This window comes from Atheta coriaria, unplaced genomic scaffold, assembly GCF_025399875.1.
Source record: "Atheta coriaria isolate IRGN ID8LTWV9N9 unplaced genomic scaffold, Caltech_Dcor_3.1 hic_scaffold_6_pilon, whole genome shotgun sequence".
NCBI lineage: Eukaryota > Metazoa > Arthropoda > Insecta > Coleoptera > Staphylinidae > Dalotia > Dalotia coriaria.
The window spans coordinates 12157721-12178087 of record NW_027045448.1 but is presented as its reverse complement, the minus strand read 5'-3'; the positions used below and the strand labels follow the sequence as shown (position 1 = coordinate 12178087).

At 35.9% G+C, this 20367-nt stretch overlaps 1 protein-coding gene across 2 annotated transcripts in view; it reads left to right on the top strand.

Annotated features, from left to right (window-relative positions):
- Positions 1-17307, top strand: part of RhoGEF64C (Rho guanine nucleotide exchange factor at 64C) — a 68312-nt gene extending 51005 nt beyond the window's left edge. For both annotated transcript variants that reach the window (XM_065304146.1, XM_065304145.1), the window contains 6 exons: positions 9061-9178; positions 10226-11453; positions 12926-14441; positions 14676-15939; positions 16210-16434; positions 16497-17307. In XM_065304146.1, coding sequence (XP_065160218.1) covers positions 9101-9178; positions 10226-11453; positions 12926-14441; positions 14676-15939; positions 16210-16434; positions 16497-16628 — 4443 coding nt within the window. In that variant the 5' untranslated portion in view covers positions 9061-9100 and the 3' untranslated portion in view covers positions 16629-17307. The remainder of the gene's footprint in view (positions 1-9060; positions 9179-10225; positions 11454-12925; positions 14442-14675; positions 15940-16209; positions 16435-16496) is intronic.
- Positions 17308-20367: the final 3060 nt, after the last annotated feature.

Here is a 20367-nt window from a genome sequence, read left to right as displayed (position 1 = left end):
ATTTATAACATTATCATAATACACATACCGTCATTCTTGGATCTCATAAGAGTATATAAATCACCTTCACCGATCCGTGCATTAGACGTTATTGTGCAGCTAAGAAAATGCGGAATCGAAAACGCAATCTCATTGACTTGAAAATGAATCGAAAGTAAAAGTCGCGTGAAAAGAGTCTTTCCGTTTGCGCCACATTCGCGCCGGGCATTACGCTTTAATCGTTTGTTTATCGGCCCGATGCTCGTGGCAATTATCGCGTTCGAGCGTGCCTTAATTGCACAAAGAAATGTGAAATTCGGAATCAATTCACTACTTACCTACAGCGCATTGAACAATCGCTGTTATCTGGGTGTTCAAATGTTGGTTTTACTATTGTAAAACGCGGATATGTTGTGTAACCATTGATTGACTGATAATTTGATAATTTACAAGTTTTGTAATGGACGATATTTGAAATAAGTGCAAACAATACGCGGATATTATAACTTTCTAGGTGTATTTTGTGAAATAAGTGCAAAAAATTTATTTTTAGACACGAAAAAATAAATTTTTCGATGAGTTACATAAGAAAACAATAAATTTTAATAGAAAATTGTCATATTTGAACAAATAAATTGTTGCCAGTGTTTAAAAATATCATTTTATGCACGCAAATAACAAAAAAAATACATTTTTATTGATTTTTAAAACAATTTTCAACAAAAAACAATGAATTATACTCAAATAGAGAGTTTAAAAGTTATATTTTACCCAAACCGATTATTTTCTACGCGTGTGCGACTTATTACAAGTTACACCTGCGCGTGCTCACCAAACCGCACAGTTTTAACGAAATTTAATCCATTCACCATTACAGCGCCGCCGCGCAGGAATTTAATAAGACCTCAAAACGGAAACGCACGTACACGAATTTAAAGCTAGTGTTTTCATGCCTCTCATTAAATTATTATCCAATTCTATTCTACGAGTATTTGGAACCACGCTGTTTCCGAACAGTTATTATTCTAAATCATAATAATCGAGATTAAACCGTAAAAATCGACAATTTATCAAGATATAAATTCGTTTTATATTATTTTTTCGTGCTTTTTATACGTTTTAATAAATAAACTAATATTTAGTTTAGCGATTGTGGGAGAAACTTTCTGCGACTTGTGCGGTTCAAGATGTTAAAAGATGCGCGAAAGTAAAACTGAACGCTCAACTTTCTTTCGAATCAATAACGATATTTACTATTTACCTTCGTCGTGTCGTGCCATCATACTGCGATTATTAAGCGCACAATCTCTTCAAATAGTTTACTTTTTTAAATTCCGACATAAATTGTTCAAATGGCTTTGTTTTCTATTTTTTTATGGAGACATAAACTAAAGTTGATGATTTTAGTTGCAAAAACCATTTGAAATGAAGTAGTTGTACTTAATTTAAAGTCATAATTCTCAAAAGCAATGGTAGAAGTTGTTATAAATAATATTCTCTTCTTTTAACAGTTTTACACTCATAAACATCTTTTTATTTTGCGAATTTAAATTTAAGTAATAACTCTTACGGTATTTACGTGATTCAACCAGCAAAGAATTACACTTTACCCTCGACCGTATGCAAATCTCTCACAATTACGGTCCCGACCATGACGTTTCAGCATTACGCGAATTATTCACACGTTTTCAACGTCCATTTCGACGTCGCAACTGCGCGACCGTGCATTGTTGCACGTTAAATTTGTTTCACGGTTTCTTCAACACCTCAGCAGGTTGCAGCTTAATAATAGATTAGATTTTTGATAGCGTCTTACACTGCATCCAGAAACGAATATATATTTTTTCGTTTTAATAAGAACTTCTGCAGAGAGGATGAAAACATGAAAGGTGAACAGTACGTTTGCTAGATGCACATCTATGCCCTTTGTAAACTCGGCGGTAAAACTCGAAAACGATGAGAAAAGAAGATTCACTCACTCAGAGCAGACCTAAAGAACTGCTTATTATGCAGGAAGGAGTGCGTTTTTAAAAGTGTTTTTGTAGAGTCAAACAGGCACGGCAAACTTCTTGCCCCGAAAGGTTTGTGTGTTGAATTTAAGCCTTTCTGGAGGAGTTTAAGAGGTGAGGTTAAGCGTCGCCTTAAGTCCGTATGCATTACTCATTCACGTCAGGCTTGTATGAATGCACAGCACACTTTTGTTAGTTTTGTGCACTTTGATGTGAAGATCATGAGGGCACAAAAAGTTAAGTGTTTTCTTTGGTTTGTCAACTACTTTCTGGCTTTTAACACGTTTTTTTATTTAAAAAAACATAAAAATAATATTTATATTTTATTTTCAACATAAAACTAATAATTTTTATGTTGCATAAGTTATATTTTATAGAATAACAATAAAAATTGAATAATTCATTAAATCATACCTTTATTTCGTAGCTACCGCCCGCCAGATGGCACTGAATAGCGCAATAAACATAATTTTATTATTAAAATGTGTTAACTGTTTCCATTCGAAAGATTTCTCCTCATTATTTCTCTTATCGGAACTACTAACTGTCCAAACATAATTATATCACATTGGATTTTATCATCAACAGCAGCAGCACAAAAAATTATAGCAATTATTCAAAGAACTGTCTCGGTTTTCTTCAAATCATTACCAACATTCACTTTCTTATAATCTCAAAGAACTCATTTAGATGTCTATTCTTGGTATAAGATAAAAACATTTTTTTCTTCTTCGCACCATAACGAAAGTAAAACGTTTTAATAAATAGATAAATGAGTATTCAAAAACATTTCAACATTTCATCTCGAAACCTTGAGCGTTCCAGGATGATAGCATTAGTAGTATTAGTACATAACACCAGATAGTCTTCTTTTTTTTCAAGACATCTCTGCGTCTATTATGAGCCAATCCCCATTCGCTTTCATCCCAACGAATTTATTGTATGCTCATACCGCGAACGAGATTAAATCATGCGAGGTAGTGATGTGAATATGTTGGTGAAGTGAAGAGTATTCTCGATTTCATTGCCTGGGACGTTTTTGAATGTTTGAAGCATTGCTGAACAGGAGGAATCCTGCGTTTCAATATTATGCACATTATGCATCGTCTCGCGCTTGCGTGCCACTCTTTATCTACGCCGTGCGCCAACTAGTGACCGGAGCATGTCTGCCAACGACTTTTATTATTTCTAATCGCCGGCGCATTAATTAGCGATTAATTTATTAGACGGAACGGGAACGTGATGTGCCTCGGCATATATGCATCACTAGGTAATGCGAAAACTGCACCAGCAGCAGCGGAATGAAGCTATAAAGCTATGAATGTGAATTTGCAAGAGCATTAAATAAGTAAAAGTGATTTTCCATGTTGGTATGCGCAAACGAAAATTGACAACGCAGGAAGTTAGACTTTATTTATTTTATTAGAAATTATTATTATATACTGGATATTTTCATAACAATCAGATATAATCAGTTGAAATTTATTAAGTTGATAATTTTATGATGATATTTTTGCTTGTAAAAGTTTGATACATTCTAAATTGGATAATTTACTCTCGTTGGCGGTGAGTTTATGGCGACGATTATAATTATTTAGAAATTATACGTGAATGGAGAAGAAAATAAAAGAAGACCGCAGCGAAAGTTCATTAATATATTCTAATATATTTTGTCTTATGTTGCATTCAGATATTAGACAAATAAAAGTTAATGGCTTTCTGATGTATCCAAAATATTTAATATACATTTAAAGTATATTAATAAATTTTGTAGTTTTGTCTCGAAGAGAAAAAAATGTTTTTGTTTAGATTTTAATTAATTACTTAAAAACCAATTAACATATGTTTACGTTTTCTTTGAAAATCTATTCAGTATTAAATTCTGAATCTATATTTATAAAGATTTCATTTTTAATTTTTTTTTATCAGAAGATACAGGGCGTTTAATATAAATTTAATATTTTGTTTTGGTTTCAACTTACTTGTTTATAACTTTTGATTGAATAATTTTAAAAATCACAACTAAATAAAATTGAGTGTAGAATTTAATGAAGATTAACTTCTGTGAAAATAAATTCTCTAACTTTAATAGTTTTTGAGATATTTATAAAAAACTAAAACTGAAAATATTTTTCTCACACCAAATAAGGGTGACACGACTATAAATATAATATGTATGGTCATGGCTCGTTGAACACATTAAATACCACAAATATTCCTACATAAATTTCGTGGTGAAAATATAAAATCGATTTGGTTGTTTAACCTACAAGTGTCGTCTATCAATGGCGACTATCTCAATATCTCGCGATGGATAGTAAAACGCTCTTCAACTTAAGAAGTGAAACACACCCAAAACATTCACCGTCGATAGTCGCACCTCGCTTCACTGGTCATTTATTTATCTCTGCCAGGCTTTAATGTTTAATGTTTAATATATGCTGGTGTCTGCTGTGTAATACGAAACGCAACGCCGAAGGTAAAAAGTATGTTTTTTTGAACTTGGCCTTGGTAGAAAGTATCCGGGCCGCGCCGATGATAGTGAAATGCAAAATGAGAAACAAAATTGATTGCACCTGTACTCATAATTCCATGAATAAAAAAATTGAATTAAATATATTGCGGAAAATAATTATTTTGATTGACGCTAAATTTTTAAATTTGTTATACAAAAAAATTTGTTAATAATAAAAAAAAATTAGGCAAATTACAATCAATTACATCAACACGTCAACATTTAATTATCATTATCAATAAAAAAAAAAGAACTTTCAGCTACTGATTTCAATTTAATTTTTTTCGCATTCCACTTAAAATATTTTCACATTTATTGACATATAATTGCTTATAATTATGATATATCTAATAACTAGATCAAAATCAAATGAGATTGACATACAAATCGAATTTATTTGACCGAAATCGAAACCTAAATAAAAAATTTCTATTTCTTTCAAGATGTTACATGATTAATCAATAAAATCAATAGAAATTAATCAGATGTATTAATTAACGCGTGGAATATTGTTTCTATATTCATCCGACTTAAAGCCGCGAAAAGTGAAACTAAAAAAACTTAATTAATTCATAAAGACATAAAGAAATTTAGTTCAAGGTAAATTTAATCATGTGAACACGTTTGATAGACGCACGAGACACACGTCTTCTGAATCTTCTCCTTCGGCAAAAGCAAAGCAAAACGAGTTCCATGTGAATACGAATCCAATAGTCGTGTAGTTCTTGGGTTTAAGTTTCCGCCTGCTTGTTAATCAGTTAACATTGTACGTTCCTTCATTTAAACGTTAATGAAGTTAAAAAGTGGAAGCATTCGTGTCGGTAATTAACACTGTAGACATTTTCTCAACGGTTGAGTAAAACAAAAAAATAAAGGAGAAAAATTTCAAAGTTTTCATCTGAAAAATTTCCGTGTTAATTATAATTGTGCTTCTTTTAGGTCAGCATTTTTTAAAACAAACTGAGGTTTTAAATGCAAGTGGATCAAAATAATAGTACATAGTAGCATTTTCTCGCATTGTTTTTTATTGCACTTGTAGGTGATTATTCTGTTTGTGTCGCGTCTTCGGAAAGATTTCACAATCATCGACGCCGGCGGCGCTTTCTTTCTTTCATTCTCGCTTGTTCTTCCGTTCGGTTAATGTCAAGTTCACTCGTACAAAATACAAAAGTTAAAACGTAATTTTCACACGACATCTTCGCCTTTTGTCGCGTATTCTTTGTACATTTTATTTCATGTAATGTCTTGCCAAATTTAAATTGCAATTGGTAACTGTAGCTTTAGTTTATTATTACTGTGCCGTTAATTTTGCTTTTTCGGGAAAATATGTTCTTTCTTGCACTAGAAATATTAAAATGTTTAATTATTAAACAAAATAACATTATTTAAAATTTAAAATAATGATAATCCTCTTCATTTTCTTGAAATTACCATTTTGCAGAAAAAAACTTTATTGTTATTACTTATTTGATGAACAAAAACTCTAATTAACGTCTAATGTTGACTCATGAGATTAGACATATGCTGGTTGTAAGGTTTAGGTTAAGTGGTATTATGTTACTTGCATTTCCGGAATGTTTTTTCTCTTCAAATATAATTTTACAAAATATTTTTGTTTTTCTGCTCTAAAACAACTGATTATTTGACTTGTGGGAATGTCGTCTTTAATAGCATTTCTTTAGTCGCGCCTTTGGCTACCGTAAAGTGTTTTGTCACGTTTTGTTAACAACTTAAACAACTTTTTTTATTCTCCTCTGTTTTGCAGTCGTAATTTTTGTTTTATTTAACTTAAAATCCATTAAGTTAATTTTAGATGCAATGATTGAGATGGAACTGTACCTGTGCACGATTTGCCAAACGTGAAAATTCGATTAACTCGATAAGATGAATGAAAATTTTTTCGACTTGTTTAAGAGGAGGTTCACATGAAGATTTGTCTAAGACAAAGCTAAAAAACATTGTATCTTAGAAACGTGCTTAGCATAATCGTCTAATCGCAATTCGCAACACACGAAAAGCGTGCTTTTCTTGCTTGTTTTCATTTTGTTTTTGGTCGTAAGATCTTTTCCCATAGAGACAACAACAATTTAAGAATTAAACAATGGGTGCAATCATGAACTTTAAATGCACGCGAGGAAAGAATTAGTTTTATTTTACACATTTTATACTTAATTTTAATTATTTTAGTTAATTGTTGATTAATATAGCAGAAAAAACATTTTTATGAATTTTGTAAATCTTGAAAAATATTTTAAGCTGTAAAACTAATGATTTATTGCCATTAACTATGAAATTATTAGAAAAAATGGCATTTTGAAAGTAAAAACTTCGAAACTTCTCAAAATTAAAAGCAAAAAGTTTCACGATTCGTTAATTTCCAACTTTTAAAAATTTAAAGAGCAATTAATATTACCCACCAATTTATACCATGTGCAATCGCCCGTGAAAAACGTTAAATTACACGAAGAAAAAAAATAGAACGTAAACATGTCAGAAATTATAACGCTGCGTTCAAATTATAAACCACGGCGTTTAACATAAAATGTGAACACTTTTCACCTAAACATTCTAATGCTGTTTTAATTAGTAATTTCTTTTCGGATTAAAATCCATCCATAAGTCATTTCAAATATTACTTATCAACACTGGCATAGATTTGAGCACATCTCAATTTAGTTTCGTTTCATTTCGTTCGTTTCCTTGATTGCTTTATTAAGAAATCGTTTTTAAAATTGAAATTCAAATGCGGGAATGAGAGTTATTTTGCTGGTTACAAACAAAGCTCGCAGTTTCACAATTTCAAATCATCGCCTACGGAATCGACGCGATGTAAAATGATTAGATTATAAAATGATTAGATCGATACACACTATGTAAATGCATATAGGCAGGTAGATGTATTTAAATCGAACGTCGATCTCAGTTTTCGTCTCAGTAGGTAGGTAAGTATGTCAACGTAGTGGATTGAATGCCCTGTGGGCAGACAATGGCTCGGAGAAATGTCTAAGACCAACACATTTGCATTCTTCGTTCTTTCCTGCCTCCAAATTTGATTCATATAAACACATATACATGAATATATGCTACTAGTATACTACTTCTTCGCTGGATGGCAATGAGAACGATGAAGCGTCAGTCTGTTGACGACGGTGAGTCGGCGAAAGTGAATCGGATATCCTGAGGCGTAATCGCTCGTTCCACGCGTGTGGATGTGGATTTACTTTCAGTTGCGATCGTTTTCGGTAAAACTTGGCACCACACATTCGCACGCTGCGGGATTGTACGCGTTGAATGTGGAAGCGAGAACTTGCATCGACAAAACTGATTATCATATGCCCTAGATTGTGATGATTCACTTTCTTTTCGGTGGTCGATGTTTCACGTACTGCTGCATGATGTTTTTGGCGTTTTATTGTCTATTCATGGCACCTGACATGAAGGATGAATTTTGTAATGCATAAGTAAAAAAACATAAACAAGTGAAATGAATTTTAAAGAGTACATGAAGTTTAATTTGATTTTATCTTGTTTAAAACGATGTTTATTATTAAATTAAAGAATTTATTATTTTATCACAACTTAAATATAAATAAAATAACGTAAATGTCATTTTTTAAATAAAATGCTTACCAATTTTTTCCCATACTTTCAAATTCTTAATATTTACCAGAAATAATAGTAAAAGTAACATTCTAATAACAATTACAATTACATTTGTAATCAATTGTATAATTTGACGAATTAATTGCCATTTAAACCTGTAATCCTCGCAGTTGGAAATCATCGAAACGTGAAGTATTTTTCTCCGTCACTTTTTCTACTTACATGCCTTTTAATAAGCACTTCTAATTCACCACTCGTTCATTAAATACTTTGTAATGTTGTAGTGTCATGCATTATGAATTTGTTAACGCAGAAACGCGCATTAAAAAACAAAAAAATCGTGTTTTTTTTTCTGCTTCTAAAGACAAATGATTTAATTGTTATTTGTAGTCAGCGATTATCTCTCGAAGTGCGCTTGTTTAATTGCGTGTAATTGCGTGAAAGAGTTTTGGGATTCACACTCTCATCACAGCTAAACAGTCGATTCTTTTGCAACATTCCGATAAATTAACAAAATAGAGAGAAAAAGTATAAAAGAATTCATCGACACGCGGGGTCATGAAGGTTCACAATGCCAACAAGGCCATAATTAACGAATTGATGGTCATTCATTAATTAATTCAGAAAAGCTCGTTGGAAATTAAACACGCGAACGTAAAACGTGATTAGGTGTTGCAGGAATAAGTTTCTGATTAAACTTTTTAGTTTTAAATTTAATGTTTTTGGTTTTTTAACACTTACAAAACCTGGAACTGATTACCACTGAATAATACGTATATAATTATTTGTACAAGAAATATTTAAACAATTGTTATGCATGTAACACGCAAGAATGTTCAAGTTGTCGAGGAAGTATTGAAGTTGTGAACATAATCTTATGCCTCCATGCAGGCGATTACAATATGCAGCAATGTTAATGCGAATACTAATCTTGATCATTTTCCTCTCTTGCAGCTGTCGGGTAGCACAGTGATGCAGCATTGGATAACCTTCGATGGCTGCAGTGGTTAGCCATGCGATGCGACGATTTGCCTCTTCGCCGGATGCAAACTACTCCTCCTGTGGTTTAAGGGTAAGTCAACTTTCCAAACACACACAAAAAACATAATAAGTAATAGAAACTTAAGATGGGCATAAATTTAAGATGACAATTTAATATTCTGCATTTCTGTATAAAAATTATGAACGCGCAAAAAAAAAGTCGCACAGGTGTGAAAGTTTATTTCACTTTTAATTTTTAATTTCTCGCGTCAATTGAATATTGTATCGTAGTCATCTAGTCTAGCTTAATAGCGTTGTGAGTATCAATTTCGTTTTTTAGTTCACCTATGACACAGAAACAACAAAAACACTTTCTAACTGTTGTGTTTTTGTGTGTTGTTTTTGTTGTTAGTGTGTCTGCGTGTGAGGAACGTTATGAATATGACTATAAATATAAATATGAATATAAATAAAACGATGACGTGACGCTAATCGCGCGATCGACGTTTTCGTTTTTTTTGTGGGTTATTATCTTTTTGCGCGTGCGGTGCGAGTTCGGCGAACGCTGTCGTTTTCTGCGTGAATACTGTGAAAACTTTCATTGTCACTGGGAGGCATAATTTTTAATCATGGGAGAATCAGCTCTCTCGCTTGCTTTGTGCTGGAAAATGTGCACCATAGAAATGGCGCATAATCTAGTCTCATTTATTGTTCATTGCGAACGCGGTAGAAAGAATGAAGCGTGCCGCGGCAAATGGTAGCAATGTGCTGCAGTCGCGGAACAATCGCGTTTTTGTTGCCTGGCGCGTTGTTTTGCGATAGTTAATGTTAATGGCAATAGTTGCTGAATTGTTGTAAACAGAGGCGCGATAGAAAGTTGATTCATTTCAAATAAATCAAAGCTCGGCTTTGCAGCGCGCGCGCGTCGTTACATTTGCACGCCTTTTCGTGTTTTATTACTGTCTATTTACATTTTACATTGTCATATTACAATGGCGCTCATTTGAATGCGCAATAAAGCAATGAGGAACAATATTATGACATGACTGTCACAATCGGTGCATGGATTTAGCGGTGGTTGTAAATAATAAATTGCTACGCATGCACAACTGCTAATCGTTGATTTCTACACTTTCAGAGTGAATCTTCTCGTTTAAATTGGTCTCAGGAGAGCGAAAGTTCCCTAAGTCGTTCTATGAGGTACGCTGATCCTTGGTTGTACGATGGGGTGAGATCCCCTAATGGGCTACTCTTAGCCCCGGCATTAGTACTCTGCTCTTGCACTGATTATTTAAATGGAACTAAACGTTCCAGTAAGAAAGGTCCAACAACTTGTAAGAAATGCAAGGGCACGAGAATTCCACTCTCCGCTTCCGGGGAGTCCAAATTCGGGACAATGCGATGCTATCCCACATCAACCCTATCAGCACCTACCCCCACTCGTGCTGGTACGGTCAGAGTGACATCTTCATCAAGGGCTAGTATTCTACCCTCAGCAGATCCATATGATCTCATGAGAAGATCTCGACTTACTGTCACTGAGAAATCATCAATGTCATCTCCAGGGTCTCAATTCAGAGCACGTTCTATTTCTCCCCATAAAGCAAAACCTTCTGAAAGTCGAAATTCTCCAAGAAAATCAGACAATTCAGAGAAAAATGGACAAAAAATAAAATACTCCACAGTTGGAAGGAGATCCATTCTAGAATGCAATGTAAACCCCTATGAGTTGATGTCAACTGGCCCTGATGCAGACACAAGTATCACTTTGGTCAATGGACAAAGAATTCGTGTGAGACCACCGATTAATATCGAACCGGATTATGAAGATGTCCACGTACAGTTAAAAACTCCTCAGCCGAAACCGGAAACACTATCGAGGAGTCAGATCCCAATCCCAAAACTGCAGTTAAAATTAACGAAGAAGAATGGAGTTGCGGTGGCACCACCTCAACTACCAGCGCAGGCGTCTTCACCCAAGCCGAACGAGAAGGAAGCGTCGGATTGCGGCAGCAACCGGTTTAAGTCGATATTGAAAAAGCCGTCGGCGACTTTCGGTGACACAGATTCAAACTGCGTCGGTGAGCGCAGCCCCTCGCCGGCGTTGAAAAGTGGGTCGCACTTTTACCTGCCCATGCCGACGACACCCAGGAAAAAGGTACAGTTTCTTGTTGAAAAGGAACAGGACTCCACAGCTAACATCGAAGCACATTACGAAGATCCTGATGTTTCACAAATCACACCTAATCAAATTCAACACTCCAGTGATGATGATGATGGCACAGAACAACACAACAACTATGAAGTTACTACATTTTCTTCAGCAGCAGAGAATAATCAAGGAAACAGCAACAATGCATCAACGGGTGAGTTACTTTCATTTTTCACTGCGTCAAGTCTTCGATTTCGATGCGAAAGTGATTTTCATTTTGAGAGCACACACAAAGAAGCAAGATTTATGGCGCTGTACAAAGTGTCCCAAATCTATAATTATTGCTGTGTCAAACAACATTCACCATGTAGTTATCTAAGGTAATCACTAATGACTATTTAATCGCTGCAGTCAAGACAAATTTATTTCAGCAATTATTGCATTTTAAGCAGGTGATCATTTAGATCTTTCAATTTACGCCTTTACTCAAGCCTAAATGACTAAACGATAGTAAAAGATTTACGGGTAGGAATTTTTGAACTTTCTCTGGTGGGTATACGAGTACTCAGCGTGGATTGAATTTAAAATAACTGCAGGTCTCGTGGTAAATAAGCAACAAACGTAAATCGAATGCCAATCACGTATTTGCAATTATATAACTTTATCAATAATACCATTATAATATATTCAAATCCCGAGATATTTCAACTATGTACATTTGCAGACTGCAATTAAACGAATGCACTCCTGATTAATCACGGTTAATTTGTTTTGATTTACTTAAGAATTTTACTACTTAATTGATTTATACACCGTTATTTCTTACATGACAAGAAAAACAATTAAAACAAAAAGTCATTAAACTCTGCTTTGATTTATTAAGTTATTTCTGAAACAATTTATTCATATTTTTCACTTGGCTGCTTTTAATGTGTGTATTGTAGGTGTTTTTGCTTTAAGTGTGAATTATTTCCGAAGTAATAAAAAATAGAATGTTATAAACAATTCGGCCGTTGGCATATTTGCACCGGTGCGTGACATTTCCGCAGGATTCACCTCGATTATATGCGAAAAGAAGCGAACGCGTGCGGCGCAATTATATTACGAAAGAGAAACCACGCGCACATCGAATTGTAACACTCTAGCATGTAATAGTAAATAGTAATAGGAATAGTAATAGCAGTTGTTCATAAATGCAGATGAATATTACATTACGTTTGGCGTGTTTGCATTGTGCGGGAATACAATTAATCATAATCTGATTTCAAAACGGAAGCGCTCCGAAATTGCTCGTCAAAATAAACAAAACTAAGTGTAACAATAACTCAACACTTGTATTACTTTTATTTGCAAAAGTTTTACTTTCATTTTATTGCTGTGTTGATAAAAAAGTGAAACTTTTTTGATAAACATTAAATTATAGGTTTAAATTTAAATTATTCAGTTTATCTAGTTCTGGATGTGAATTGAATCCCTTTGTATGATGTTTAATATTTGCTTTCGTGCGTTTTAAGCAAAGTGCATTTAACAATTGACGTAACAATAACAATGGATTGATGATGACGAAACACAGCATTTTGAACGCGTTTGAAATTGCATTAATGAATTCGAAGACCTGTAACGCCGTAACGCATACTTGATCGAATAGATGAATATCATTTTGAATGGTTCTTGCTTGTGTTCTAGGTGGCGATAGCGAAACGCCAACGCCGGCGTCATGCAGATTGCGAAGAAGCGAAAGTGAGCGGGCGCTCAAAGAGCAGGCGAGCGCCGCCAATAAGGTCATCTTCCACGACTCGATGGCGTTGCGCTCGCAGCAATCGCGCGTCGATGCGCGCATTGTCTTCACCGATAAAGACCTGGAGCGCCTGGACGGCGTCACGGCGCGGCTGGCCAAGAGCCGCCCGACGGATCCGCCTCCGCAACCTCCAACTGTCCATCAACAACCGCCACATGAGTCAACACAGGAACCACCATCGGCGCCTCCGCGCAAACGCAGCAACAATAAACAACCGTTGATAAATTTGACTCAACTGCAAGACACTGGTAACAATGGTAACAAAGTAAATGAAGATGAAGCGGATTCTCAAATTTTGTCGAATGTGAACATGATGAGACAAAAATTCGAAAACAATTATGATAATTTCACGCGTAATGAAAAAGTTTACGTTAAAACAGAACTTGGGAATAAAACGGTTTTAAAAATCAACAATGACCAAGTGCACACGCACAAAGTCAAGATCAAGAATGAGTTTTCCGATATGGCGAGCAACATGAACGTTAACACTATCGCTGTATCAGATAATGCCTTAGGAAAGACTTCAATCATGATCAATGGAGATGATTGCTATTCAACTATCAAAGTGTGCGATGAAATTCCTTTGTATCATTCATCCGTAGTTGTCAAGGATTCTGGTATTATTACAATCCCTGAGAAACGATCAAGCAGTTCGGTTTACATCACCGGTAACTTTGTCAACACCTTCAACAACGAAAACAGTGATAAATCATTCGATTATGAAGACAGCAAATCAAAATCTACACCAGTAAATATTCCAGAGATTCAAGTAAATGCCAAAGACCCAGATGATAATTTAAACAAAGAAGACAAACCGGATGAAACCCATGTGGTTTTGAGAAACAAAAACTTGAATAACACTGATTTACTAAAATGTCTCAGTAATCCTGTTGAAGCTGTCCGGATGAATCTGGTACCACATATTTGTGGCCGTCATGATAAACCCCGTAGACCTCGGGCTATCCTCCCTAAATTACCAGGGACACCAGAACCGTTGACGGAATTATCAACACTGTCAGAAGAAGACAAAGTTGCTAAGTTTATAGAAGACTCATTCTTGAAATTACGCAATAATAAGATATTGGATGTCGACGACAAGGACTCTGAGCACAGCTCGTCAACGCAATACGAGATCATAGACCACGGTTCTGATTGTTATACAGACCACAGTAACCGGAGCTCGATCACTGAAGAGGAACTGAATGCGCGCACCAAGTTCTATGAGCTGCTTGCAGACAGCGCCATTGTTGAAGTTTCTGAAAGCGACGACCATCATTACGAAAGCATCAAAGTCAACCAGGATCCGATCTACGAGGAGATCGAGATACCTCCGCCGTTGCCAGCTAACCCACCGCCGTCCACCATTTTGGACGAGTTGCAGTTGGACAAGGAATACACCACAAGGTATTTAGTTGTATATGTTTAAAGGTTACATAGTTTTTCACAATCTTTTTATAATAATCTTCAAGGTTTTTAACACATTGTACTTGTTTCTTTTACTTTCTGTACTTTGTTTTCATTTATTGGTTGTAAATACACGACTTGAACTTTAGTCTCTTTATTTCTTACTTCATACAACTCTACTTGAGTGAATTGAAGCGTCTGAGTGGGACTTTATTGATGGTGATGATTTTTTAGATCCATTTTTGAGGGTGCTTCAAAATATGACATCTTGAGCTATTTGGTCGACGCTAAGGAGCGCGGTATTGTCCCTGAAGATAGTTACACCTATAATTTCGATACTAGCAACGCCACGATAGACGAAGAAAGCAAGGATAATGTTGAGCTTCCCTATAATCGAGTGTCACATTTGAGTACAGTGTCTGATTCGAGCGAGGACAGCTCCTTGGTGATGTCATGCTCCCTTACTGACGATAAAGTTCAGCGTACTGCTGAAGTCGAACGAAACGATTCAGGCGTTGGGTCTGAAACGAGCAAGTCATCGCTGAGTAAATATCGAACGAAGCCTGATGTTATCAATGTTACATGTGAGGATTGTGAGGCCAGTCTAGACGCGCAGAGTCAATCCGAACACGAGCCGCTCATCTGTCGCAAGTGCATCAAGAAACGTACGGAGCGCAAAGAAATTATCACTGAAATCGTCGAGACCGAGGAGAAGTACAGTCGAGATTTGCAGATCATCCTCGAGGAGTTCTATCAGCCGATGTTGGTCGCTGGCCTACTTACGTCCGATCAGCTATCGGCAATCTTCCTAAACGTCGAGGAATTGCTCGAGAACAGCCAAGCCCTAGCGGAACGATTACGTGATGCTGTTGAGATAGCTGTTGAGCAAGGCGACGAAGACCTGCAGACTGTGAACATCGGTAAACTGATTCTCGAAGCGGCTCCAATGCTCCACGCGTTTGAGACTTATTGCGTTCGGCAGGGAGCTGCTAGTTTACTCTTGGCAAGCTTGGAAAAAGACAAGGAACTGTTGCGGATCTTCCTGCGAGTATCACAGATGGAAAACGCAGTCTTGCGTCGCATGAATCTGAATTCGTTCCTCATGGTGCCGGTGCAAAGGGTGACGAAATATCCGCTGCTGTTGGCACGCTTGCACAAAGTGACGCCGTCGCATTTTGAGACGCGGGATCAACTGAAAGAGGCGCAGCATAAAATCGAATTACACTTGAATCACATGAACTCCGAGACGAAAGACGTGCCCAGCAAACTGTGGCGGCGCATCAGCAGCATTCCCGGCCGGAGATCCAGCAGCGAGATGGATTTGGTGAATATCAAGCTGAGGAAGATCGCCGTCGATGTGCTGGAGTGGAATCACGACGAGGCCAAGTTCGCGCTTGAAGGGCGACTGCTCTTTACGCAGCCAACTGATAACAACTGGCGTAAGGGGAGGACGATTAAATTGACGCCTATTAATGCACTGCTCGTCACAAACGGAAAGGTAAGTCGGGTGGATAATTCGATTTGTCGCTTAGTAAATAAAGCTTTAAGTTGTGGTTTTGTTTGAGATGGATTTATTCAATTAGCGGGTTATTATTCAGTATTCTAGTGTGGATGTAGGCTTAAAATGTCAATTTATTCATGAATGCATCTAACAGTTATTTTATGCATTTTTAATGAACATTTACATAATATTATAATGCAGAGTGCATTAAACGTTACATATTCAAAGGATTGTAATTCTATTTCATAATACTTTTTTGTTTTACAGTCTGCATCAACAAGAACATCAGAGAATGGCGATGAAAGTCTAGTTTTTTCGCGTCAGGCTGGCGTTCGCGATGCAGCGCTATTGTTAGTGCGCGATAAGAACGGGCGCTACACGCTCCTGCGGGAACCCTTGTACCTGGATCGATGCGTCATCGCTGCTGATCCTGCATGGCAAAGCTACTTTGAAGTTCAGGAACTGCTAGGAAAAGACACCTTTATATTCAAGGTAATATTAACATATTAAAATCATTTTAGCTACAAAAATTCATATTTTTATTTAAATTTCAGGCTGAAGACGAAGAACAAACAAAGTTATGGTACAGACAACTCCAGTATTACGCCCAAGGCATGGGCGCCTGGCGGAAACGAAGAAACGCATTGGCAAACATAATGATCAACGGAATGGGCCTGCGATCTTAACATAATCAAGGCGGCAGACTGCGGACACCACAAAGACGAAGAGGCCCAAAGAGAATACATAATAGCTCGGCATTCGGCATATTTAACGCTAAATTATGATTGCATGTATTTAAACGATTAGATTTATCGCCCCTTTCCTATTCAGTTGTAATACGTTATATCGTAGGTTAGATGATAAGCGATAAGCCGTTGCATAAGCTTCTTTTCATCTTGATTTTTGTGTGCAGATTTCAATCGGAGATGTGTAAATATTTTAGTAATTTAGCTGTGATATTTGCGGACAAGATTTGATTGGATGGATCCTGATATTGATACGGACGTAAACGAATGTTAAAGAATGTGAAACGACGCTGAATGGGGTATAAAAGTAAAAAACACTTGTATTGGCATTTGTATTATTACTATGAGTAACTTTTTGGTAGATATTAAATATTCCTCCAATATTTGATTTTATTGGCTGAGCTTTGACAAGTTTGATTTCTATATATTATTTGGATAAATATTATTTTACTGATAATGCATTATACATATTACATTATAATATCATTATTATTAATATTATTACTGCGGATTATTTAATTAATTAATTAATTAATTCATAACAATGTGTAGCTTTCGCTGATATGTATTATTCGAGTTTGTAAATGTAAAAACATACAATAAACATATTTCAAAAATAGTTATTGTTTATTCTTTGCATAATTCAATTGTTTTATACACTAAAACAACAAATATCCTCTAATAAACATAAAGTTTAGTTGTTAATTACAGGTATTTAGATTTCACTATTTTTATTGAACACTGTGTCATGTTTCAGCATACTATACATCATCAGGCAGATGAATATTCTTTTTTATTGTAGTTTATTAATAAATGAATTATGGAATTCATTGCGAAATCACAACAATTCAAATAAAGTTTAGTGTAAAGATCGGACACGAGGTGGCGCTGTATGTACCGTTCGACGGTCAAGCGCTCCTTATTTTTCACAATATTCCCGCGCGTTTTTCTTTATCGTGTGTTCGGTTCGTTGGTTATAATTTTTGTTCGGTTCTGTTAAAATACAAGTTAATTAACCGTGAAAATAAGAAAAACAATGAATATTTCTAACACTCTTTGGTGTAAGTGGGTGAAAAACTTTGTGGACACGTTCAGTGAAAAATATTCATTGGTTTTAACTGTTTTAACCTGTAGAATCCTCAAATTTTCGATCGCGTTGTGTTCGTGTGCGTGTGTGCAAATTAACAAAACAATGACTCTTTCATTTGAAGTCCCTTGTGCCGCCCGTATTCGTCGTGGTAAGTTCCTTTGTTGATTAGAACTGATTTTCTGCGTTTCTGTTTGTTTGGTTTTAAGAAGATTAAATAACAATGCGATGTGCAGCATTCGCATAAATCCTCGACACGCTACAGTGCAATATGGCAAACGCGTTGCCGTCGTTCAAAAATAGCAAATAGTTGTGAGATCTGCGAATTTCAGCGTGTTGGGGCAACGAACTGAACAAACTGCTTAAATATTAGACACGCTGATGCTTTTTCAGTGCTTCACCGACAACGTGTCCGACGTTTTCGTTTTCTCCTGCGCCTGGCACGCGCGAATAAAGTATCCGGAGTGCATTCGTTGCAGAGCGAATAGCTCAGCGTCCAGACAACGTTGTTTTGCATTTCGCGAACGTGTTTAATTTATATTTACTTATACTCGACTTGCATTCGTGCACTTCTCGCTTCTTTTAAGCGCTTGAAAACATGAAATGCTGTAAGCATTATTTCATTGTTTGTTCTGCTTCAGCATTGTATACTGTGAAACCTTTGGTTTCAATCAATGATAACAATTTAATGACATTACAAAAACTAAATTACAAAATGTATTTCGATGAAGCTCATTGTAGCGCTATGACATTCTGCCTCTGCTGTGACACCCAATTAGTAAAAACAATTAAAATCGGTTTTATTGTTAAGCCCAACGCGTAGGTACTTCGATTGGATTCGAACCTCACAAAACCAATAATGCTCTCATATTTTTCATACGCTTGTTGTACGCGTATTGAATTTATGCATGAGATTGATTTACGGTGGTACGCAGAAACAAATAAAAAATGTTTCATGCTTCAACAACATGCGATTTTTGACCAGCGGGGACACTCAAATTTAAATGCGTGACCACCCTCAGTCCTCAACGGTTTATTATTTCCAAACAAGTCGTTTCGTCAAGCATGGCTTTTTAATAGAAAAATATTAACAGAATACTCTTCGAGGGTTATAGCGGGAATATGATGCTCAGATCATAACAACAGAATTTATGCGTTTTTAATGCGTGCAATTTGCAGACTTTAATTTTGAATAGGCACAACTTTAATTTAGCTTTTATAGATCGTCATGGTTTTCATGCAGCAATCATTTAAGTAAGCGGACATGAAATAGCAGACAACAATAACATTAATTTGTGGTAGGTTTTCTAACTACCTTTTGTGCTTTACTGCACTTTAGTACTTACGATTTCTGCCGCGCACGCGAAGGTACAACATGTAGGTAGCAACATGAACAAGCGTTACATTTAAATGCAAGTAAATCATGAAAGCTATAAGCGATTTTATTGTGCCGAGTTCATTGTGAGTAAGTTTTGCATGGACACGGCCGGATGAAGCTGATTTTGCAAATTGTAGCCAAACAAATTGTAGTTAAACCTATAAATATAATAATTTATTCAACTATCAGCCTATAATAATATTTAACTGAAAAATTTTATACGTGTTTCATTGTATTATGATTTATTAATATTTAGTACAGTCTGCAAAGTTTGATGGGATAAGTACAGCAAAAAATCAATGTTTGCAAACTCTTGAAAAGTAATTATGAACTTCTTAATGACTCGATCACAACGCCTACTGTTTGATCACAAAATCACATGAGTAATTTCTCTGCACTTAATGAACATCCATCACTTTGATATTAATTACAAGTCAACTTGTTGAACGCTGCTCAAGTGCCATTTCAACTTGCAAAGCATAACAAAACAAGAGATAAGACTGTTTATGTATATGGTGTTTGTATAAATCACCAGATGGCGCTAGTAGTACGAAAAGACATGTAAATAACTTTTTATTCTTGTTTTGCGGTTTTGCACATTGCAACCAACACTTTCGTTAAGTTTTTACATACGAGTACGTAGCAAATGTCTGTTCTGTTCGCCGTGTCGACTTTGAAGTTGATTTTAATGGAGCCGCCGCCGATGGCATCGAACGTCGGCGGCTGACCAAAGTCAATGACGACATCAAACTCCACAAACTTTAACTCGAACCAATCGCTTAGATTAATTTTACGCTCGCCGCACTCGTAAATCAATTTACAGCGCTATTTATTGGAAATCATAAATTTACATTTTAAAATCGCAGCGTTTTGTTTGATTTTTTTTATTACTTGCATCTAAGAATCCATTAAGTTATAAATAAACAAACGATGAAATTAAATTTCTTCGAGATTATAAAATTCCATGATAACTGCTGCTGCTGGTATGCTTGGTAGGAGTTGAATTATAAAAATCCATTCAGCCGGTTTGCGACTGTTGAGAGTTCGCGGGGTTCACGCTTTGAAAACGTCAATTGAACATTATTAAATAAAGTTTTGAGCCGGGATCTCCAGCACCTGGACGAAATTTAACGTATTTCCCTCACGTACGGTCGCGTCGTCTCGGCGGCGCTGTTTTATTCAGCGTCCGCCCGAATTTCAACACACTGCGAGCA